Here is a 25,844-nt window from a genome sequence, read left to right as displayed (position 1 = left end):
CAGCACCAGAGTCTTGGAGGAAAAACATGGGTGCAAGATCGGCAAAGATGCAAATGGAAGGTACAAAGTTGCTAGGCTGAGGGGCAGGAAGAAGCAGATGTGCCCAGCAGGCAGCAGGAGATGATCTGCCTGTCTACTCCTTTCTCCACCTAATCTCACTCAATTCTCACAACTCCATGAGGTAGGTCCCCTAATTACCCTCACTTCACAGATAAAGAAACTAAGGCACAGAGGTTAAGTGAGTTGCCCAAGTCCCACAGGCAGCATAAAGGTGGGACCAGGCTTCCTGACCACTGTTACACCACTTCTAGCATCAGAAATCATTTTTTTCAAACAAGATTTCATCAGAACATCAGTGTAGAAAACTTACCCAAAAAGGACACCTTTTGACCTAAAGGCATTTTATCTATTTAATCTATGTATGATACAAAACACATATTCAATAAGGAATCAATCACTCAACAAAAAAATGAGATAGTTTTTAGCAAGATACAAATTCAAAGTCAGGGCCACAGATGACAGGTGCAGTCCTGAATCAGCGTTGGCATCCAGTTTATTTCTGTATTTTGTTTTAGTTTCACAGTATGGAGAAAATCCTGAATCACAGAGAAAAGTAATAGTGTGCTCACTTATGTCACTTTATATGAGCAAACAAGCTCAGGCCTGAATTGTTTAAAAAGGCTAACACAGAATACAAACTTTCTAATCAACAGCACATTTACACAAAGTTCAACCGAACCCAGAATATGGCACAGATAGCTTTACTCCAAGGTCTGCACAAAACAGAATTACGCCAGAATGACCATGGGTGGTCTCCAAGTGTGAAAATTTGGTCTATAATGCATTGATGATGTGTGACTTTTTAAATTAGTTTTTTCCCCCCATCATTTCCTACCTCCTCAACTCTAATATACCTTTCTTCACAGTTGAAGATTTTGGAACTCAAAATATATGAGGATGTAACATACAGAATGTAGTAGATTCCTCCTCCCCTCCAGCACGAAATGCTGTTACGAAGTTTTTAGTAGATCTTATAATCAATGGTATGTATCTTAGATTCAAGGAAATGTAGTAGTTAAAAAATGTATTTTAAAAACAAAATTTGAGGGGCGCCTGGGGGGCTCAGTCGGTTAAGCATCTGCCTTTGGCTCAGGTCATGGTCTCCCCTGCTCAGCGGGGAGTCTGCTTCTCCCTCTGCCTCTCCCTCCACCACTCATGCTCTCTTTCTCTCTGTCAAATAAATAAAATCTTTTTTTTTAAAAAAATTGAAACCATTTTGTAGAAGCCACCGAAGTCTGTCTACAGTTCACAGCTGATTAAGTCCCTAGTCCAGAGGGCAAAGGGCAGGACAGTGAGGCCCGCAGGGCGGGGGAAAGAGGCACCTGGCAAAGCGTCCTCAGGAGGATGGAAATGCCAACAGTCCTCATCTTCTCTGACCATTACTGGCTGCTGTGACCAGCCTGCTCCTAAGGGTGCAGGCCTCAGCCTTAGGCTGCTGCTTCTCAGGAGGAAGGAAACTAAGAGAAGCTGGTAGGGATAAACATCAAAAGGTCACACCAGGTCCACTAGGGCTGCTCTCATCACTGCGGCTTCTTCATTTTATTGCAAGTGTTGTAATTTCCCAGAAGATCAGACATATTCATAGCCAGATGATAAACCAAAACTAACTGGTCAAATATGAAATGTATTTCTTGTGACTAATTCTACTACTCTTCCTTTCCATGAGTACAGGGAATCCTTTGTTTTCTCTGGTAGACAGGTAATGGGAGACTGTGGCAGGGGGGGAGGAAGGGGGTTGAAAGTGGGGTTTCTCAGGAGTCCCTTTAAAAAGAGTTCCCAAAGGGGCACTTGGATGGTTCAGTCAGTTAAGCATCCAACTCTTATCTCATTTCAGGTCTTGATTCAAGGTTGTGAGTTCAAGCCCTACATCGGACTCCATGCTGGGCATGGAGCCTACTGTAAAGAGAAAAAAAAAAAAAAAAGAGTTCCCCAAAGTATAAAATGGGGCCTCGTGATGCCTAGCACCTTGGAGGAAAGAGGCTTTTGTTCAGGCCTTCCCTGTCTTTGGGAGGGAACTGAGGTGTAATTGAGGCCAGGAGTATAGGTGCACAGGAAAAGCATCAGCTGCAACACTGAGAAAAAGCTGACATCTGCAGAATACGACTCGAAGAAGGCAAAGGTCTGTACACCTCGGTGTGTCATTTTTAACAGACATGATGTGAGGAGGGGCCAAGAAGAGGGTCCTTAAGAGAAAGTTAGTTCTCCCCCCAACACCCCGCAATTTAAGTCAGTTTGTCAGTGTTACCCCTGAACGAAAGCAAAAACGTGCAATAGCTTCTAAGTGCACAGTAGGCAGGTGACGCCCCTGATATAATTTGAGTAGCTCTGATTTCTTCATCCAGCAGCCTGTCCAGTGGCTGCAATTCAGTATCACTGGCTCCCCCTGAGTTCACTGGCCCTCACTGAAAATCGTCTACACAGGCTCCCCGAAGCTCCCTGTAACTGAGGCACACCCTCTTCAATCCTCCCACACAGCTTTGCTTAGGTAGGTCCCAACCATTCACTAAATTCCACTGGCCTTGTTGTTAGAAGAATGTGTGTGTTTCCACGCACATCACTGATTACCTCTTTTAGACTCAAAGCAATACATTCTTTTCCTGAGAGCCCACTGCATGTCAATCACGTGATGTGGGATAAATCCTGAATAAAGCATGACCTCCCTGGAAATGCATCTAGTGAGGCAGACAGGCCGGAGGCTTTTCATTCAGTATCTCCTACTTTGCACCCCAATCTACCCTCCCCATGCCTAGCAATTACACGCACGTGGAACAGTGGTTCTCAGACTTCAGTGTGGCCTCACAAGCATGGGAGAACTTGTTAGAAATACAGATTCCTCCCTCCTACTTTTGGAGCTTCAGGTTCATTAGGGGTGGGGGCGGGGATCCAGAATCGGAGTTATTATAATTGCCCCCCACTGATTCTAAGATGGACCACACTCTGAGGGGTACTGAAAGAAAGTGCTCAATAAATACTTTTCCAGTGAATGATAAGGAAAAAAATAATAGAGACCTCTTGGCATGTCCAGTGTACCAGAGACTGACCCTGTGCCATCCTTGTTTGGCTGAGATTTCCTAAGGATTTGGGCTCCAGAATGATCCAGTGGAAAGCCCCTGAAACAGCCACTGAGCCACCAACGCACCACCCTGAGTTAATTTCTGCCCCTTAGTCCTAAGGCTTAGTGTAACCTCCAAACGGAGAGATCATAGCCTAAGGCTGCATGACACATCCGGCACCTGAGGCCTTTGGCCTTGGATCAGAAATTAAGCTGTACGTTAGAGCAGGCTAAAAGAGAGGAAAGAAACCATGAGCCAGCCTAATAGCTCTGTACAAACAAAAGATCTGGAAGCTGGCCTGGTGCATGGTGTGAAATTCAGGCACCCGATCAGGAGGCAAACTTGGCATATTTGGAATAAACCCCAAATACTGGTATCTCTGCTTTGATAGATTATTAAGAAGGCAAGATGGATAGGAAAGAATAGGGATAATTTCAGGATGCAGGCAACTATGGATGGGAATATGTGACCATGAGGGAAAAAGAAAATCACAGCTTCTTCCCATGGAGGGAGCCGGAGAGTGGAGCACTGTAGACCCCACCCTCCAGCCCAGCGGGCAGGGTGCAGGAGGAAGGCACTGTAGGGTTGAGAGAGAGGAGGAGCAATTACCACGGAGAACAGGCTGCCAAAGGCCATCAGCCAGAGCAGCAAACATGTTTTAAAAAAGAGTTAGACACACTCTGAGGAAGAAAACAAGATTTCAGAGTACAATGCTAGTGAGGAAGGTGGGAGGCCCTGTAGTTTGGGGCCCTCAAAAGTCCCCCCAAGTCAATGTTCTGAATCGGGCAGAAGCAGGACCCAGGAGTCAAGTCAGAGGGCACAGGAGGTGTGCCGAAACTTCTAGTCACAGCTTACCCTGCACGTGGGCGCACACACACCTCACTCACACAGGCACACACACACTCATTCTCTCTTTACTGGGGGCAGAGCACCAAATTAGAAATCAGAACATTTGGTTTCAAAACTCACTTCCTACTTCCTCTATGCAATGAGACAGGTTTTGCAAAAGACTGAATATGTCCAGCAGATTGAAGAGTAACATTTCAAATCACGTCTGAATATATATCTTACATATATTCCATTATTCTATAATCCATTATTCTAGTCCCCTTTCAGTTCTCTCCCACCTCTTTCTTCCCTACCTAGCTCAAATTCCACTGCCATGCTAAGATCACTCTCTTGACCTTCTCATTTTATTTTACTCACCTGGCAAAACTACCCAGGTAAAAGCCAGCTCTCTATCTACTTCCTGCCTAAACCTCAGTGACTGAATGTGGCTGGAGGAAAACACACAGGTTCATTGGTCTCACTTTAACCTCATCACCACTAACCCCAAGTGGGTCCTGGAAGTTACCCGTCATCAGATCCCCACTCTATTCACCCCCCGACTCTCCTAGAAGACTATGTTTCACCTTCTCCTCCAACCCTTTTCTCCCCTCCCACCCTCTGCTGATGACCTTACTTCTTATTTCATTAAGAAAACAGAAGTTATAGAAGAAATTCCACAAGCTTCTGTCACCTCATCTACCCACATGGCAGCCTTGGGTCTTCCCTTCTAGGACTGTGGATGAACCATCAGAGCATGAGCCAAGCAGAACCCTCCCACCTGTGCCCTGAGCCCATGCTCTCTGCTGTGGTAGGACATTCCACCAACAGTCCTTCCTTTCCTACATCAGCAATGATTTTTATCTTGACTGGATCATTCTCACCAGTAAATAAATGGAATTTCTTCCACCTGCCCCATTTCTCTGCTTCCATTTCAAACAAAACTCAACACAATGGTCTGTACTCACTATTTTCAAACTGCTCTGCCTTCTCCAATCATGCTTTCACACTTCCCACTCCACTCAAACTGCCCCAGCCCTCATCTTGATCCATGAGCGGTATTTGACTCAGTTGGTCTCCTTCTTCCTCTTGCCCAAAGCATTCTCTCAACTTGGCCTCTAGGACACCACAACCTCTGATTTCCATCTTTCCTCCCTTCTGCTCCTTCTTATTAGTCTTTTTGCTGTTCCCTCCTCAACTCAGCAGCATCTTAACATGGGAACTCAGTTCTGGAACCTCTTCTCTGTAACCTGTAGAAGGTTTATCCAGTCTTGTGATTTAAATACCATCTAGAGGGGAGGGGGGCGGGGGATCGGGATAGGCCGGTGATGGGTATTAAGGAGGGCATGTATTGCATGGTGCACTGGGTGTTACACACAAGTAATGAATCATGGAACTTTACATCAAAAACTTGGGATGTACTGTATGGTGACTAACATAACAGAATAAAAAATTATTATAAAAAAAAGATCCAAGTGTTTTTAAATCACTAAATAAATAAATAAATAAATAAATAAATAAATATCATCTATACACTGAAAATTCCCAACTTTACACTTCTATCCCTGAACTCATATATCCAACCCCTCTTATACTCCCATGTCAAATAAGCATCACAAAGTCTCAGTTCATGTGCAAACTCAATTCTTAACTTTCCTCCCAACCTACTTCACCTACAGTCTTCCCCAAGTTAGTTAATGTCAACTCCACTTTTCTGATTGACTTTCTGCATACAACCAGGCCGCTAGAGAATACCATGGCCTTAATCTAACCACTTGCACCTCCTCCACTGCTACCTCCCTGGCCCAAGCCTCCATCAACCTTGTCTTAGATCACTACAATACCTCTTAACTTGTCTCTCTGCTTCTGGCCGTGCTCCTTTACGGTCTGTTCTTAGCAAAGCAGCTGGAATGATCCTTTAAAAACATAACTCAGGACATGTCCCTCTTCTCCCCCAAATCCTCCTATTACTTCCCTCTCACTCAGAGTGCCAACCACAGTATTTATAATGGCCTGCAAGGCTCCATACCATCTGGTTGGCTATTGTGTCCCCTCTGACCTGATGGTCTCCTATTTTACCCCTCACTCACTACACTCCAACCCACTGGCCTCTTTGTTGTTCTTCAGATACACCCGGAACACGCCCATCTCAGCATCTCTGCAGCTGCTATCCCATCTCCCTACGACACTTTTCTCCCAGCTCACTCCCTCACCTGCTCCAGCTCCTTGCTCAAATGCCATCTTCTCAACATGGTCTTCCCAGACATCTCCATTTAAAATTGCAACCAACTTCCTCCTTCCCCACTTCATTCTTCTCCACAGCACCTATCACTATCAGATACACTGTATGTTTTAGTTATTTATTCTGCATGTATTTCCCAATAGAATGTAAGCTCCACGAGGGCAGGGACTTTTTCATGTTTTATTCTCTGCTGTATCCCCAACATCCAGAACAGTTCCTAGCACACAACAGACACTTAATCAATATTTATTGCATAAATGGGTTAATGAATGAATCTATGAATGTAAATAGAGAAAATGCAAATAGAGAAAAGGTGGAGGTTTAGAAGAGTTTGCTTTGAGTTCAGGAAATAGTTTTCTACTCCCTCTGCTCTTTCCCCTCCTTTGAAGAGCCTGGCAAGCAATGTGTCCTGCCAAAGTGCCTGGGCAGAATTAGGGGGAATAAGGAATTACAGTTCCTTTTAAGCACATAAACCCTGCCTCTAGCCTTAATAGAAAAGAAGACAGACTAACTTCTAGCATCCATTTATCAACCTCTCTGTGGATAAAACAAGTCACAGGGGAATAGGCAAGAGTATCAGATTCCAAGCGTCATCTGTATTACAAGGTCCCAGACTCCTACAAGAACACAGGAACAGGACAGTGCAGACAGGGACATAGGGGGTAAAAATAAACAAACAACCTATTCCAGAGCATGACTGATTCTGGATACAGGCGTCTACAACTTTTATTAACTATACAGGTGCTCCTAGGTCGGCTGATGAACCTTCTCACTCTAGCACCGTCAGATGATGGCAGGCTCCTGCCCACTCATTGTCAAATGAGTTTTGAGTACATTCTTCCAAGGGCATGTAGGGGAGGTGGTGGGGGAAGACTGAAGCAAGGATGCGTAATGCACTTCCTAGTCTCATGGACCCTAGAGCCAACACATTCTCTGTAGATCCCATAAAATCAGAGAAACTTTAGGAAGCTGGAGAATGGCAGTTTTTCATCAACCCATGGATGTGGTGATAGTCTTTCAATGTGCTTGGTGTTTAAAAAAGGAAAGAAAGAAATAGCATGCCCCACGTGGAGTCACTTGGGCTGAGACCCACAGCAGCAAACAAAGCTTAACATCTGTTCTTGTTGTAGTTTCTCGTAACCTTTAACCAGCACATTTGGAATTATCTCATCAGCATTAGTGAGGTAATCTGCCTGGCAGAGCCCTGCCCTTCCCAAAAGGAAGGTGACCTTGCCTGAAACAATCCACTCTTTGTTAGAAATTTCTTTTTTTTCTGCTCCCTTCTGCCTATAAAACTCTTTTATTTTATACAGCAATTTGGGGCTTCTTTCTATTTACTAGATAGGATACTGCTTAACCCATGATTCATTGAATAAAGCCAATTTGATCTTCAAATTTACTCAGCTGAATTTTGTTCTTTAACAGATTTGGTGATGGTGACAGGACCCAAAATGACCTTCTGAGGGTTTCAGGGACAACAAGAAACACAGGCATGGTGCCTGCAAACCCTTTTGAGTTCTCTTTCTTGCCATTTCTGAGGGTTGTGGGTAAGTGTGCCCCTTGGTTCGGAGTGCTGATAGCTTTGCATCAAGCTTCAGATCTAATTAGCTTTTGAGTCATTTCCATGTTGGGAACTACTGATAGTTCAGACTGCAATTCTCATTTAATTGGTGGAAACTCCCAGTCCTTGATTTTATACCACCATCTACATGGGAACTGTTAGTGGAAGTTCACAGCTCCCCATTTATGTAGAGCTCCCCACTGTAGGGACGGTCTGCAGTCCCCATTTGTTGAGGTCTTCTAGTTCAGTCCCTTCCCCACTCCTTTCATGGTGGGAATTGGTGGTAGTGTGTGCAGGGCCTTCTCTCCGCCATGATGCAGTAATATCTCTTAGTTACTGCTAGTATATTAAGGTGCACATGTTTTTCTTATTTTGTGTAGACAAAGTCTACTGCTAATGGTAACCTTAGAAGCAGCTGCAGAATTAGTGGAGATAGGTCAAGCATTTAAAAGCTTTTGGAGTACTTAGTACATAACCCAGCAACTCCTATTAGGATAAGCTCATCATGGGACAGGTTAGAAAGACACAAGGTAACCTGCCAATCTCTAGAAAATTTCGTGCAATGAAGTACACTGTGAAACACAACACAATCCCCAACCCAATAGTACATCCTTTTAGGTATTAGTTTGGCTCCAGGAGGCCCGAAGGCTTAGCTTCAAAATAAACAAATAAATAAATAATAAAAATGGTATCCTTGAATTCCAAAGAGTTGAGTATGCCATTTTTCAGCACACTTGCTTATATCTAAGAACTATGGTTCCAGAATATAAATAGCTACAAAAATGGCAAAATCTTACTAAAGACCACCTAGAATTACAATGGCCATTATGGGGAACACTCCAATTAGAAACAAGATTGTTCATTTAAGGAGTGCTCTTAAAAGTAAGGGTTCCTGAATTAAACAGACTGTAAACCTATTTTAATTGCTATGCAAAAGACTCCAAAGGCTTCAGGATTCTAAAATTGCTTCATTAAAAAATTCGTTTCAAAGGCTAATGAAAAATTAAAGACACGGGAGGTACCTAAAATAAGACCTGTACCCCTCTATCCTCCTTTTACCTGAGTATTCAGTCTAATAATCCTCTATCTGAATTGCCTTTCCACTCTGAAGAGGCTACAAGACCATAAACACAAGTCTGCAAGTTAGTGGTCTTCTAGATTTCCTCATGTACTCTTGAAGGAGGGCCCCAAATGGGTCCCTCCCAAGGCTGACGGGACTCTGAGGAATTTTCTGGTAAACTGTTATGCTATTCTCTTAAATAGCTAAGAGAACCTAAATTAAAATTAATGAAAATTCTTGCCAAATTGTGCTAGGTATTGGAGCCAACAGAGGGGATCCTAGGAAAACTGGCAAAAGCCAGGCTCAGTGTAAAATTCTTACCAGAATCAGTTTTCTCAGATCTCTGTCTGTAGGGCCCAGTTGAGGATAAAATTTCACTGTCTCTTCCTTTCCAAATCCAGACTTATTGGTTATTGATCCTTTCTCTTTCAAGGATGACTGCCTTCTTGTCTTGCTCTACGTCCTAAGAACTTGGTTTGGCTTTCTTCCTGCTGCGGACATGCAGGTTATCAGTTCCTTCCTTTGGCTATCTTTGGGAGTAGCTCTAAATCTTGTGAAGATAACATCTTTTGCACCCTCTTTGAGGACACCCCTTAGGTCCATGAGGTTTTTTAATACTGCCAGACGTATTTACTGTTTGCTGAAACCCGATTAGATATTTGAAAGGAATTAATAACCCTATGATCAGAAATTTTGCAAAATTAGAAGCTGATACTCAGAGCCTGCCTAATAGCAGTATTTTTTAGGCCCTCTCCCCTAAACTAATTGTATGTAGAGGGAAAGAAAAACATTCCAACATAGGCGAGTGGGTGTGTCAGTCCTTTCATAAGCAACTAATCGCATCTATTCATCTCAAAAGGCTTGTAGATATTATAAAAATTCTGGCCTCAGGGAACAAAAGTCCTTGGTGCATTCCTTCCCTATACCTTTGAGGTGCAAATGTCCTTCCTACCTGGTCTTCTTCAAGAACTCTTATCTAGGCCATCTCTTTGAAATGCAAACTTCAGGGAGGAAATTCTTACCAAAAAAAGAACAGAAAGGGGAAAGGCTATTTTAAAATTTAGCCAAATAAAAATCTTAAGTGTGTTCTCCACAAATATTAATAAAAAGCATTAGCCACCTGAGCAAGTAATCTTAAATTATTCCACCTGCCAGAAAGGTATTTTGGATCCAACCTCTTTTATAACTACTTGATTCATGGCTAATATTTTTATTTTATTTATTTATTTTTAAAGATTTTATTTATTTATTCGACAGAGATAGAGACAGCCAGCGAGAGAGGGAACACAAGCAGGGGGAGTGGGAGAGGAAGAAGCAGGCTCATAGCAGAGGAGCCTGATGTGGGGCTCGATCCCAGAACGCCGGGATCACACCCTGAGCCGAAGGCAGACGCTCAACCCCTGTGCCGCCCAGGCGTCCCCATGGCTAATATCTTTAAATGGAAGGCATAAGGTTTTTTTGTGTCTATGTGTATCTACATATATGTGTTGCACATGTATGATAATGTTCTATCTCTGGATATTGGTGTTTGACTTGGTATTACCAAAATCAATTTGTAAAAGAACCCTATTTAATTGGCCTAAAGATAATTAAGTGCTTTATGAATCATGTATTCATAAAATTCTTAGAATTATAATGAAAACTAACCCAAATGCCTTTCAGGTTCCCATGATCTCAGATAATCTTTAGTAATTAAACATTAGTTTATTAGTTTAATTAAAATAGACATTATCTTTAAAAAGTTATCAAAATTAAAAATAATGCCGACATACAACTTTTATTCTACCTGGGTTAACTAGTCAAACATATTCATATTGTCTCTGTTACAAAGCTTGTCACAAGAAAAAAATAACTTCGTATTGATGAAGGAATAGAAGGCTGGCTGAAGACAAAGCAGAAGCTGACACCCTGCAAACCGCCCCCCCCCCATGTATGCAACATTCCTAGGCACTCCTGGCTGCCCTAAAACTAAGGAAAGGACCTGCAGCTCATTGATAGGGACACAGTGATAGTGTAAACAGCCTTGGCTTGACAATAGCGGGGCCTCCAATATCCTGTGAGTCTTCTTTGACATATGAAGGTATCTGCAGCTCATTGATAAGGGCACAGTGATAGTGTGGACAGCCTTGGCTTGACGATGGTGGGGCCTCCAGTGTCCTGCGAGTCTTCTTTGACATATGAAAGTGCTTTCTCAGCCTCCCTTTCTCCTCACCTCCCCCAACCCCATGGTATATAATCAGCCACCTCTCACAACCCAGGGCAGCAGCTTTCTGCCCACGGATCCTGTCCCCATGCTTTAATAAACCACCAATTTTGCACCAAAGACACCTCAAGAATTCTTTCTTGGTCGTCGGCTCCGGACTCCACCCCACTGAACCTCACCTATATTCTACGACTTCATCAGTAGGATGAAATTTTCTAAGTGCTCTAAACATGATTGCTGAGAACAAGTGAATTAAATAGATGTAAGTGGGGTAAAAAGTCTTAAGATGTTCTTAATAGTTTCTCCAAATCTTTTGGGTAACCTGAAACCTTAAGGTTTTGCCAAGTTAAATGATGGATACTCAGTATATATCTGGATCATTACAAATAAGATAAAATACTGAAACATTAATTACTGAATATAAGTTTATTCACTTTGGCTTCCTTTTACAGAGGAACTAAAGATATTTGGGTCTGTTAGTTTTGTGCTATGCTGAAAAATTTACTATGAGAAAGTGTGTGTTTCTAGAAATTATAAAAAATCTGCCAAACCACAGAATGCTAGTGTAGGAAACAGCTCATAATTGTTTATTCTTACTAAAAGGTAAGATTTTTGAGGATTAAAAATTCTAACATATGTAATTAAAGTCACTAAGGTTTGTAGAATAGGAATCTTTGGAAAGGAATTTTATGCATGGTCAGGACTTGCTAAGATTGGAATGAATTTAATTAAGTGAATGTGTTTTAATATCAAAAGTAAGCTGGTGCGAAATTAGAATTTGGTTTTCTCTCTGTTAAAAGAACAAAGTTTTATTGGACTATTGGTCTGCTCTTGATAAAACACTGTGAAAAGTTTTCTTTACTTTTTAAGTAATCTGCCTGAACAGCAAAGATTTTGTGTCTTACCAAAACAATTTGCCATGCTTCATGTTATCTTTATAACATGTCAGGTCATTGATTACTTAAAGAAAATTGAGTGTTCTCTATTTAAAAAGCTAAGTTCTTTTTTTAAACTTTCTGTATTTGCCTATGAAGTCTCTAATTGTCACTATTGTTAAATATATAACTAAGTATTGTTTCACAATGACTTATAATCTAACTTGACTCTTTTAAAACCTTTGATATTTTTTACAAACTTCCCAAATTAAACCCTAAATAAAGCCTTTTTGCCTGAGAACTATTTTTGAGATTTTTCAGAGGGTCCCTGGAACATCTCAAAAGACTGATTTCTTTCCTTATGAAAAGTGAGATGTTACACTAATTAGGCTTATTGGATATGTTAAATTACATAGGGCATTGTCAAATAAGAAGTAATACTAAGTCTTGGGGTGCCTGGGTGACTCAGTCGGTTAAGTGTCTGCCTTCAGCTCAAATTGTGATCCCAGGGTCCTGGGATTGAGCCCCCACATTAGGCTCCCTGCTGAGTGGGAAGCCTGCTTCTCCCTCTCCCGTTCCCCCTGCTTGTGCTCTCTCCCTTTGTCAAATAAATAAATAAAATCTTTAAAAAAAAAAAGTAATACTAAGTCTTTATGTTGTATTTGTATAGGAAAATCTTATTAATGTTCTAGAAATTGAATGAAATTCCTAGAAATCTGATACGTCCTGATATATAATGCTATCAGTCATAATTTTATAATGCTATGTGTCACAGAAATAACCAAATTTCTTTGTCAATTCCATTATGACAAACTCTTATCAGATCTTTAACAATGAGCACTGCTTAAGTCTTTTGTCATTTACAGGCAATTATTGTTTTACTCAGATGCTTTTGCAAAAATGTTCCACAAAGTGTTTCATCTTCAAGGAGATTCATAGGAAGGACTTTGGCAAGCAAAGGTTCTGAAAACTTTAAGATAATAAAACTGAACTGGGTAAGACTTTCCAAGACTAATGAAAAAACTGGATTCAAGCAGAACAAGTATTAACTACATGGGACTGAATAAACCAAGGGGGATAATTACAATGCTTTATGACTTTTTGTTTGAAACATTGCTGGTTCTTTAATGTTTTGTTTTTCTAGATATAAGAAACCTTTTCTTAAGCTATCCATGACTTATAGCAGTTTGGTAAAGTACATCTTTGTAAACAAAGATGAAACATTTACTTTTTCTCCCTACCAAATTCTTCCAGAAATCAGAAACTCTTTAGTATTCTTTCCATGGCGATAGAATTAGTTATGTGCAAAAGTTTAACAAGAATCCATTCTCCCTGTAATAGAGCACAATGGAAACATTGGCAGTATTACCAAAGCTTTGACTGGAATATCATATTTGAGAAAGATGTGTATAGACTCAGATATGACCAGAAAGTTTAAGTAACTACTTGGAAAGATTATCCTGATATCTTTATAAGGTTCCTGGCAGCCTTACCAAGTAAGGAAGGAAGGTCACTGCCTAGTAGACCCAGAAACATCAAGATATTTTGAGGGATCTTGAGAAGAGAGGAATTCAGCCAAATTATAGGTATTACAGGCAAAATCTACGGCAAGCCCTTGCCTTAGCTTCCTGGCCTCAAAGAATTTTAAGAGTTCCGCCTGGGATTCCCTAAGAAAAGTTCCAGCAAAGCCGTCTTTAAAAACAACTTACGTAGTCAATCACTATTTTTGCTGCATTTATGTAAATAATCAGGCCATGTTTAATGCAAATAAGTGAGTATTATTATGATTATCTTGGTTAAAAGAATGAGACTGATTGTAGAGAGAAAAATTATGTTTGCACCTTTGTAGGTATTAATTTCTAGTCCTGTTAATTGTCTTTGAGGCTTTGTTCTATACCTATAAACTGGACTGGATCCTGAATTGTTCCAGTTTCCTCAAATATCTGGCTACAGCTCTCCAAACTAATGTTTCCAATTAGTTCCTTTTTGATTCAGAATCACTAAGAACAGAGACTGCCCTTGCATGTTCTTGGAAGGCATTATATCAGGTCCTCCTCACCACACAAACTTCAGAGATTTGAATTTTAGGTATATATTTCACAACTAAAGAAGGCTCCACTCAACATAGGGTCCCATACACCAGCTGGAGACCTCAAAATCAAATTGACGAGGAAGAAAAGTAGCTGATATTGAAGTAGACTGCTTCCACCCAAGATGCTGGATCAAGGCTTCATATTTTAATTAAGCATAAAATTCTTCTTTTCTTTCTTTCCTTTGCTCTGGCATTGGTCTGGAAAGATAATGCCATCATCTGTATCTCCCAGGCCATTGCTAAGACCTTTCAGACTGCTAGATTTGTCATAAAAAACTCTGATCTGTCCATTAACAGTGCCTCCTTAGTGGGGGTGATTTGTGCCCCAACAGAATTTGTCTTTATCTATGGCGGTTATCATTCTTGGGCCTATGAATCTCCAAATGGCTGGCATATAACTGAGGAACACCTCTTAAGCTAACTGCACCCCTACCTTTTCACAAATAGATTGTGCTACTTCATTGGTCAATTCCCCTGAATATACAACATTGAGTTAGAAAAGACCTACCAGGAAGTGTTTCATGATTCAGGATTTGCTTCCTTTGTCAGTTTTCTACTTCCCTGGTCAGGAGTGAATACAAATGAGGCTCTGATCCAGAAACTCTCCTTAACTCTTGAAAGCATTGCAGAATCTTATGGTAAAACAATAGCTACCCAACAAAGGTCTTTAGACTCTCTGGCCAAAGTTCTTCTTGATAATAGGACAGGCCTCAATTGTCTTAGCTGAGCAAGTAGCCAGCACCACCTGCTGTACCTGAATTAACACTTCCAGGAAAGTTGAAACTCAGCTACATAAGGTCACCGAATTGGCTTAAGAAAGTGACTCCAAAAACAGGGTCTTTGATTTATTGGATTTTGATTGGTTTGGGTCTTGGGGACCATGGCTCTGAAATATACTCTAGATACTGGGAATTATCCTACTTCTAATAATAATAGTAGTAGTCTCCCTGGCACACTATATTCTCTCAAAAGCTTTAAATGCATGTTCACAGCCACTAATCACCAACCAAATAATCTCCCTAAGACTCGAATGCCAGAAAAGAAGTGAAGAAAATGACTGACTAAAAAACTGTGGGCTTGAAGTTTTGACCTGTGAATACTAGAGATTCAGAAACAAACAAATAAACAAACAAAAAAACACCCTATCATGACCTGTGAGTATCACACAGAGGATCAGTAAAAGCTGTAAGAACTTCAGAGCAGTAGCTGCAAGAGGCACTAATGCCTTAAATTTTGATCACATCTTTCGGTTAAGCTGAGATTCTGATAAAAAAGGGGAAATTGTTTTTTTTTAAAAAAAAAAAAGAAGAAGAAGAAAAGAAAGAAAGAAACAACAGGCCTCAAATAGAGTCACTTGTGCTGACCCCACATCAGGAAACAAGACTTAACATCTAATTGTAGTTTCAGCGTCTCCCAGGAAGGTAACCTTTAACCAGTACATCGGGAATTACCTGATCAGCATTAGTGAAGTAATCTTCCTGAAAGAGCCCTGCCTTTCACCCAGAGGAAGGTGACCTTGCCTGAAACAATCCACTCTTTGTTAGAAACTTCCTTTTTCCACTCCTGTCTGCCTATAAAAGCCTTCCATTTTGTACAGCTCCTGGGAGCTCCTTTCTTTTGCTAGATGGGATACTGCCCAATTCATGAATCACTGAAAAAGCCAACTTGATCTTCAGATTTACTCAGTTGAATTTTATTTTTTTAACATTGGGCATAACACACTTGAGCAAAATCTTAAAGCAAAAAGTGAATAACTGTCAACTATTTAACAAATATTGACTATATGCATCTGAGAGAAGGCAACTTAAAACAGAGCCACAGGCACTGGTACAGACCAAAGAACCGAGAAGTGAGGAAGACTCAGAAAGCATCCAGACTACAAGCTGCCTCACACAAAAAGCCAGTAAAGTCTGTAAACATCTCTTCCTCCACAGTAGCACAGAACATCCTTGTCAACCAGCTGTGTCTGTACCAGGAGAGAGGGCACCCCTCTGAGAAACTTGCACACCCGCATGACTTCATTAATACCCAGGGAGAAGAGAAATGGCTCAAGCCTCAGAAATACAGATGAAAAATGATGGACTTTAAGAGCAAAGGTTTGAGTAACTGCAGACAGAGACTGGGAACCTCTGCAAGCTGCATGTGAGTCCTGATAACAGGAACAGCAGATAACCCCAAACCGGAATAACAGGGAAATACGACAGACCCAAAGCAGGAGGAGCCAGTTCTCAGAGACATAGGCAGTCCAGGTGACCAGGGCTGGAAGTTAATACGGGAGCCAGGATAACTAACATCTGTGATCACAGGCAGAATGTAGCGGACTGAAGGAACACCTGCCCAGGGTAGGAGAAATAATATGAATTAAACTAGCAAGAATAGGGGAGGATTTGCAAGTTGAGGAGACCTTCAGAGAGACAGTCAAAACAGGAAGAAGCAGCCAGCAGAACTGTAGACTGCTTTGCATTCTTTCTACCACAAGAGGGAGGGAAGCCAAGAATACAGTTGGAGTTTGACCAAGCAGAACTGAAATTTGGGTAGAGACTAAATTGAGCAAGCATGACTGCAGGTCGCCCCCACAAGGAGAACCCCCTCCCTGCCCCTTACAATAATGCATTCTAATGAGAAAAGCCATGTGCAAATAAAGTTAAAAGTAACCCACAGCATGTTACACTCAGTTGATGAATTGTTGAACTCTACACCTGAAACTAATGATGTACTATTTGTTGGCTAATTGAATTTAAATTTAAAAAAAGGAAAAAGTAACCCATAGCAGAGCAAACAAAGTCATAGGAGGAATTCAGGGAGCATCTGCATAGCAGAAAAGGGATGCAAACAGGAGGGAAGCATTTAAATTGCATAGAGAAAGGTTAAAACCAAGGCCACATGCTTGAGAGAGCTTCTGTGTACTGTGTAAACCTGAAGGTTCTCCTCCCGGTTCGAGCACAACTGGCGCCAGTATATCCTACATACTTGTTGCCACCAGCAAACAGAAAACGCACTGGACTGAGAAATGGGAGCTCTCCCATCCCTTGTGGCCAGGGTGAGGAAATACAGCAGCTGGGTGGATTGAGCCTTCCCAGGAGACTCTGTAGGAAGGGAAACCGAGTTATATTTGCATCTTATTGGGACGGTGGTGATAATGGCAGAGTGAGAGATTTTCTATATGCAGAAACATCCGCATATGTGTACTTGAATTTATGATACTGAATGTATTAGTTATTAATGGTTAATTGCATGGTGTGCAACCAGTTCTAATATATATGTAAAATTTTGTCATTACCAAGTCCTGACTTAAAAGAAAAAGAAGAAAAATACTCAGGAATTGTTGAATTGGCTATAAGAATCCTCAATTTTTCAGCCATTACCTTTCTTAGGCATCTCTCATCTCACACTTTCAATGGGTATAGCAACAGTGAAAGGAATGATACATGAATTAGCCTGTACTGTATAAATTATTTTCCTCTCTCCCTGACCCCCTCTTCCTTTCCAAAGCTGAATGGCTGAAGTTGGGTAATTGAAAGCATTTATGATGTAACCCCACCATATATTGCAAGCCTTATCCCCAGCAGTATAAAGAATCGGCCTGTCTGAACCTGCTCTTCCAGAAGCAGACAACCCTAACTCCAGGACGTGCATCCAGCTTCTGTAACAGAGTCTGCCTGGGTCATGCTTCACGCCCCAGTTCCCTGCACAGCTGAAGCCCAGCCCTGGCTGGCTCTTTCTTCCTAGGGAGCCACACTTTGTCCTTGTTCCACCGGCTGGAAAATGAGCATCTTTTTCATCCAACTTCTCCTATATCAAGGTGTAGTTATCCACCTATAACTATCACCTCTACCTGTGGATTCCTGGCTCCCTGCCCCTAGATCCAATGTTGTGGAAAGTGACATCATTTCAAAGCAGACAGAAGTTCATTCTTTCCCATGAGCAGCCAGCTACATTTTAGAAACCAGCCCTACAGCTCAACTAATTCCCTCAACCCTAGATTCAGCCATGACAGTAGCAGGAGGCCTTCAGTAAACTGAAGTTCGATAGCAACAGACTACAAGTCAGAGAGAGTATGAGTTTGTGGCCTTGGGGGCCCATGCAATGAAAGGTTTCAGAGGATCAGCAGCTTGACCTCTTCTCCTCCCTGCTTCCTCACTGGAGCAAAAGTAGAGAAGAGGGCAAGATCACTGTCTCTGTGTGAGCTCTATACCTAGGTCAGATAGATAACTGGAGAGAAATAGAAATTTAAAAAGAGCACTGTGAGCGCAAGCGCCTTTTTCCCTCCATGTTTCCCTAGTACCTAGCGGAGTGTGTGGCCTATAGCAGATGCTCACTTAATATTTGTTGAATGAATGAACGAACACAGAAACTAATGCAAATGCTGGGTGATTTTTCAGCTGCGTTCCTACTTGTCTCAGCACCATCAGAGCCCTGGCTCAGGAGGACCAACAGATCACGTCTGTATGTTCAAATGCAACACTTCTCCTTTCAGGCTTTCAATGCATTTATCACATCACTTAGATGAGTCTACACATAAAATTGCAATACATCACTCCCAGGCCCCACAAATGACACCAGCCACTGGGGGACCAGTGCTATAATTTCCAGAGACGCCTGGCTAATGTGAGTGACACGGCCTCAAGACATTTCAAATAAGGAGCAACTACACTCATCAATCTTGCCTCCCTCCCCTCCTTCCTGCTACCCCCCCACAACCGGTGAGAATCTCAGAATGTCCTCAAGGTGTTTCTAGGTCACAAGTAACCCTTGGGCTTGCTGCGCGTAAACTGGTCCTTGGGATTTCTTCATTGCCCTTTAGAGATTTAGCACAGGAGCCTGTGGCTCTTTTCCACAAAGCTCAAGCCTGACTCGCTCACCCGTAGGGAAATGGATCCAGATTAGTAATGGACAATTACTGAACACCTACTTGTGCCAGCCTTACACAAATCCTGGCTCTTCGGGCATTACAGTCTGGTTGAGTCTCTCCTGAGACACAGCATTTCCTTTCCCTCCAGTGTCGATTATATCCAGAGCTCCTTCTGGAGAGTGCTTTGTGTAAGCTACCCCATGCCCCACGCATTAAGTTTTCTACAGATAGAACCAGATTTAAAGGAAACAGAGGGCACCTTAGGGTAAAGGCAGTCTGTGAAAGCAAAGATAAGAGGCACAATCATTCCAAAGTATCTGCTTCAGGGTGGGCTGTTTAGACTCACAGGAGAGTGCAGACCTTTCTAAGCACCTACACAAAGGCAACCTACACAAACTGCTTTGCCCACTCAGGTTCCCTCTGCATCAAAGCACACACCTCCCCGACCCCTGTCATTTTAGAACTTGGACTCTGCCGATGCCTTTCCGCAGCTTGTTAAAATCAGACTCTGGGAGGCAGAAGATCCTTCAGTGGTCAGCCTGTCTAACTTGTGTCGCCATAGCGGAATCCCCTAACATCCCTGACAGGCAGCCAGACAGCCTTGGCTCGTGCACCAACTCAAAACCTTCCAAATGTGCCTGATCATATGAACCACCAGAAGCACTTGTAAAAAGTATATAGCCCACGAACTATTCAAAGCTACACAAAATCAAAACCTGCACAGAAGGGGCCTGTGAACCCGAATTTTAACAAGCATCCCTAGTGAGTCCTACAATTAAGCATGTTTCTTTTGTGCATGTAATGCAGTGGGGTTCTTGACAGTAGCTGCGTATTAGAATCAGCTAGGAAGCTTTAAAAAAATCAATGACAGGCCTTTACCTTTAGCTATTCCTACTTAATTTGTCTGGAGTGGAGCCCAGGAGGTGTAAATTTTTAAAGCTACTAGCTGATTCTAATCTGCAGCCACAGTTGAGAATAACCGTAATATCTTCCCAACCCAATGGTAAGCTCTTTGAAGCCAGCAACCAAGGAATCTCTTCCTTTTAATACTCCTTACTGAACCCCACCACCGTGTTGAACCTGCCATAAGACATACTCTTATCACTACGAAGTTGATCTCATTTAATGAGCTTTGTTCACCCATCCAATGGGATCCAATTTCCTAACTCTGCTAAAAAAGCTGTGAGCCTCCACTCAGCAAGAGGCCAGATGATAGGAGGATATGAAGTGCTACGACTTCTCACATTTGAATCTGCCCCCCGCAACACACACACACACACACACACACACACACACACACAGCCCCCCCTTGTCCAAGTTTAACCAGCCCAAACAATGCCAGAAGGCTCATTCCAGGGTTCTTCCCTCTTGCTCCAGGCCCCTGCCAGCTCTACTCACATTGTACAGCACGGTGGTCCACCCTTCCATGGTGATGCATTGGAAGACGGTCAGCACGGCAAAAAGGATGTTATCAAACTGGGTGATCCCATCATTGGGGCCAATCCAGTCCCGGCATTCATAACCAGCTGGGCAGCCCTGCACACCACATGGGTGAGGGGGGTCAAATCCTTCCAGAATACCTGCAGACACATTTGGAGGGCAGGGAATAAACCACATGGTGTTTAGCATGAGCTGGAAAGAACTCCAGGAAGCCACAAACACTCAATTCTATTTCCTACATAACGGTGTGTCCTTCTTTCTCTCTGGATTCCTCCCACCTCTGGCCTCTCCTCATCTCACGGCTCATATACCACATGTTCATCCCAGTGTTTCCCAATCTTTTCTGAATATGGAGCCTCTCCTCCACATGGCCTTCATTTCCTGCAGGCCACATTCTCTACCCTCTCCTGAGTTCCACAAGAAATGACAGACTGGATCACACAGAACAATCTGAGGTGAAGGCAGAATCTTACTGAGTTTCTAAGTTCAGACTGTAGTATAGACCCTGAGTTCTTCCTGAGTTTCCTGGGGGAAATTATAAACTACAGTCCCTTCACAGTGGGTCTCAACTCCTTATTCTTCTGGCCTAAATTCCTAGTCTTGAATAAGACAATCAATCAATCAATCAATAAAACTCCAAGGTAGAAGGTGTCCTTTGAAGATTCTTTTTAAAAAACATAAACATTATACTAAATTGGACTTCTTCAACCTCTACCCAACCCCCTTTCCTGCTAGGGTATTCTATTCAACTTGAAAAGAACAAATAAGATACAAAGAGATAAGAATCTGGGGTCTGTGAACAACACAAATCTCCCAAGCGCCCCTGGCAAGCCAAGCTCAGAGCTTCCTCATCTCTTCTATACTGTCTGTGGGACGTAGCAGAGAAGGAGGAAGGTCATGAGATGGATCATGGAGGGAAAATGTCTGCACATATCTAGAGAGACCCAAATCTGACTCTGGACTCCTGGATCTCCCTGGCCTGTGGGCCCAAGAGGACACTGTACAGAGTATTTCTTCAGACAGGTGGTTTTTGACATGCATTCTGACAACCTTCTACCATGGGACAGGGGATCGGAGACCTCCTGTTTGAAATCCTGATTGCAAACGTAAGAGGTCATTTGCTTTGCAATATCAGTAGCCAATGGGGATCTTTAGTCTAGGCTGCTTGTGCCTCAAAAAGCTAAGCAGAAGTTTCTGATTCTAATTCTTGGGTTGGAACAGAATATTCTCTTCCAACCAGTCTCCCAGTGACCTGAAATTACTCCAATGACTAGAGGGGAGAGGAAGGGAAGAAGTAGAAGGCAAGAACAATGACCCTACCTGAATTGTTCGTGAAACACGCGCGGTGCAACTTCCCACTGTAGAACTCCAAGCCAATGATAGCAAACATCAGGATGGCAAAGAAGAGCAGAAGGCCAATTTGCAGAAGAGGCACCATGGCCTTCATGATGGACTTCAACACAATCTGCAGGCCTAGAAGGAAAGAAAGACAAATTGAGCCTCCCTGAGCACCATTTGATACAGCAGGCTCCCTTTACCTTCTCCTAAGAGGAGAAGGACAAGTCCTTGAGGGAAAAGAACCACTGGTCCTGAGATGATGAAGACAATTTGCAAAGAGACAACCAGAACAGTCAAGTCAAAGACTACCATCACTCCTACTCCTGGAATCAATCTCATGCTCCTTCTCATAATTCTCTGATCATTTACATGCCTATTACTTCTCCCTTCTTTGTTTCACCCATGTTGCCTTCTGCTTATCTTTTACAAACTTATTACAATGTGCTTCTTTCCTAAATGAAATTAAGCCTGGCCCTGTTAGGCTCTAAGTCCTATGAGAGCAAGGACAAAGTTTACCCCCCCCCCACTACTCTGAGAACTGGCTTCTCCTCCACAGTGGTGGAATCACAATTAGTACAATCACTATTCATAAAATACATATACCTTGACCCAGAAATTGCAATTCTAGGATTCTAGCCTAAGAAAATAAGCAGAGATTTGAATAAGACTTAAGTAAAAAGATGTATGTGGTGGCCCTATTTCTAGTTGGAAAAAAATGAAAATAATCTAATGTCCAGCAACGTAGAAATAAATAAATAAGTCATCCTGTATATGATAGGTTATAATATCAGACTTTTTGAATCATATTTTTGAAGAATTTTTAATGTCAGGAAAATCAAATGCTTCTATGACAGGATCCAAAAGTATACACACAGTATGATCAAATTATATTAAAATGCACAGGAAAAAATGCATAAAAATATAGGATAATGAGTGCTTTTCCTTTTCATTTTATAACTTTTTTTTTTTTACTTTGCAAATATTCTACAAGGATTTTCACTATCTTTAAAATCTGGGGGGAAAAAATTGCTAGATTTTAAAGTAAAATGTTATGCCAGATTTCTGCCTCCCCACTCTTTATTACCACTGGAGAAATCGTTTCTTGTTTATCCCAAATTCCTTTGGCCCCAGACCCAGTGGGGACACATGAGTAAAGCTACAGCAGAGGAGAAAGAAGAAACACAAGTGCTCACTAGGTATCCCTGACACGAGCTTCAGGGGCCTCAGGACGCGCACAGCCCGGAGGGTCCTCAGGTCCACGTGTGTGTTGAAGTGGGTTCCTGCCGTGGCCAGGATGCTGCAGATAGAGACACAGAAGGTCAAGGTTACCACCGTCTGGCTTTCTTGCCCTGTTCCACGGGGGAAGACAGGCTGAAGAAGGATCAGCCTGGAGAGCACACAGAGCTGATGCCAGCTGCATGTGGGCGCACCTGAGCTTGGGTGAATCATCGGTGGTTCTGCCTGGAATTAAATTTAGCCACATCTGGGTTTTACTTTGCAAAGAAGGAAAACTTCTCATCACACCAGAATCCTAGTTCCAAATCATGAGTAGAAGACCAGCTCCCTAGCATCTGTCCCATTCCTGCCTCCAAACCTTGTCCCCTACTCTCCTCTCTATTCCTCACCAACCTCCAAACTACCAAGACCCCTGGATTTTGTATTTCAGAATTTTCTTCAATTCCCCTGTCTCCTAACTCCTTCAGGGAATTTCTCTGGATCAGCTGCAGTAAAGGAGTAACTCGTTCTTCTCCACCTTGGCACTTACGAGTTTTTACCAAACAAATCAATCACACTGATACTTATAAATTAGGGAATAACTTCACTGGTCCTCATACAGCACTTTTATAATTGATCCAAATCATTGTATAACTCAGATTTGGTTTCTTTGCTTCCATTTTTCCACTTCCACAGCCAGACACACACACACACACACACACACACCCCAAATCCATAACAATCCTATTAGATTGTGTACACCAAGTACCTTGTCTTGAGGAGAAAATTTATTTCATATAATCCCATGACATTGCAGGTACTGTGGACAGTCAATGACACTTAAGTATTAATGAAAGACACAGCAGATGACCAAGAGCCAGCAGAACTGGGTTTCAGTCATGACTCCAGCACTTGAGAACTGGGTGATTTGAGGCAAGTTACACACTCCAGCAGCCTCACTACCCTCATCTACAAAATGGGGGGAGTACCAGGACCTTGCTACAAAAATAAAATGGCATGGTACTGAATATTAAGAGTGTTCTAGAAGTTATAATGTACAAACTAGATATTACGTCTAACACAAATATTAATAGTACTGTCTAATTTTAGTCTTCTTTTTTTTTTTTTTTTTTAAGATTTTATTTATTTATTTGACAGAGATAGAGACAGCCAGCGAGAGAGGGAACACAAGCAGGGGGAGTGGGAGAGGAAGAAGCAGGCTCATAGCGGAGGAGCCTGATGTGGGGCTCGATCCCATAACGCCGGGATCACGCCCTGAGCCAAAGGCAGACGCTTTAACCGCTGTGCCACCCAGGCGCCCCTAATTTTAGTCTTCTTTCTGTGGAATAGTACTTGTCCTCCCTCATAACCTCTCCATGACAGTTTCAGCTATCTGGAGCCACTGGCAAATGAGTCATTAAAAAAACCGAGTTTTCTATATAGTCAAAGGGTGGCGGGAATAGTTTATGTCATTTAATTATTTTGGAGGAAACATTTCCTTCAATACTTGAAATAGAACTTGAATGAAAGGTCTGTGCTGTATACCTCTAAAAGAAGATATAGGATCAATAGGTACAAATTACACAGATCTGGGACATGAGAATCACAAGGAGTGCTGGCCAAGAATCAAGTGGACTGTTTCATGACGTCAGTCCACTCCCCAACATTAAACATACTCAGCCACAGACTGTAGGACTATCTATTAGGAAGCTGAAAGTGTTCCAACATGAGTTGAAGGTTATCTAATTAACTAGTAGAGATTTCTCTCAACTTTAAGGCTCTATAATTCTATGTTAACCCAACCTCAAAATAAGAACCAGAAAGAAACCCTACTCTCATTAAGTGTCTCAGGACCTAGGCAAGATGGTTCTCAGGTCTCCTCTACCTCTCCTGACCCAAATTTCCACACTGTCTCTGAAAAGGAGGGATATTGTTGACAAGGGTCTCTAATGCTGGTTTTGATTCTATCTGCCAAAACCAAAGAGAGAAATTAAGGAGGGGAGTGGTATCATTTCCAATAAGTAAGGAAAACCTGACGAGAAAACAGAGCAAGGAGAAATGTGGAAAATAGGACTGAAAAATAAAACAGACATAGAAACAAATAAAGGAGAGCAGAGAAAGAGAAACCTGAAGGATAGTGTAGTGACAGAGAACCAGAACCCTAGGAAGATGGGGTCGCTGGTCTGATGGATCTGCTAACAGGGGAAGAAGCACTGTACTCAGAGTCTTCCGAGGCGTGGTGCCCACGGGAGATGCCTCTCCCTCCGGTTCGCGCTGTCTCAAACACACACGGTGGGGAGAATCTGCCCTGTTCAGAAACCAGAATTCTGTTTCCTAGGATACCCAGATACACACGAGATGCTCTTTCAAGTCATAAGAAAGAGCTATTGAAAAGGAAATTTTCCTTCCCAATCCTGAGTTGAAGGAGGGATATTTCAGAACATGGAGGTAGGGGCCAAAAGACAAAATTAAAAGGCAAGAAGGCACAAGTGTAGAGAGAAAGAAAAATGGTTGCGAGGAAAGAGAATGAGAGGACAGGGTAGCAAATGGTGAAAGGAAACACGGAGGTGAAAACAGGAAAGAAATAAGAAGAAATAAGAGCCGGTGGAGAAGCAAATGTGAGAGAATTAAGAATTCTTATGTGGGAAAGAGAACAAAAGTGAAGCTAATTTGAAGGAGAGATGCAAAAATATGGCACTTGTGGCCAGGGCCTCGCATAGCGAGCCACAAGACACACCCATGCTCTTTTCACCAGCATGTCCCCCAAGTTATCCAAGCAGCCCCAAACTTCAGCCAGGACCATGCCACCTGGGGCCCCACGGTCCCCTAGCCTTCAGAACTTTCTTTTCCTTCACCCCATGTAGAATAGCTCATGCACATTGGCCACTGGCTGCTCCCTAGTGTTCACATCATGTTTGAGGGCAGGAGGTCCCACCCACTTGCTAGAAGCAGGGGCAGCGGAATTCTTCAGGGGGGAGGATAATTGAGGGAAAGAGCCCCCTTAAAATTCTGTGCCACTGCCATCCTG

The 25,844-nt window shown here is 42.4% G+C and overlaps 1 protein-coding gene across 2 annotated transcripts in view; it reads right to left on the bottom strand.

Annotated features, from left to right (window-relative positions):
- CACNA1E (calcium voltage-gated channel subunit alpha1 E) overlaps positions 1 to 25,844 on the bottom strand; it is a 316,273-nt gene that overhangs the window by 201,426 nt on the left and 89,003 nt on the right. For both annotated transcript variants that reach the window (XM_087858243.1, XM_087858244.1), the window contains 3 exons: positions 22,795 to 22,898; positions 21,584 to 21,736; positions 20,222 to 20,403 (listed from right to left, as the gene is read on the bottom strand). In XM_087858243.1, coding sequence (XP_087714369.1) covers positions 20,222 to 20,403; positions 21,584 to 21,736; positions 22,795 to 22,898 — 439 coding nt within the window. The remainder of the gene's footprint in view (positions 1 to 20,221; positions 20,404 to 21,583; positions 21,737 to 22,794; positions 22,899 to 25,844) is intronic.

Source organism: Ursus americanus, chromosome 2, assembly GCF_024610735.1.
Source record: "Ursus americanus isolate L20-20 chromosome 2, mUrsAme1.1.p, whole genome shotgun sequence".
NCBI lineage: Eukaryota > Metazoa > Chordata > Mammalia > Carnivora > Ursidae > Ursus > Ursus americanus.
Note: the sequence above shows the minus strand (reverse complement) of the source record. Positions and strands in the feature narration are given on the sequence as shown.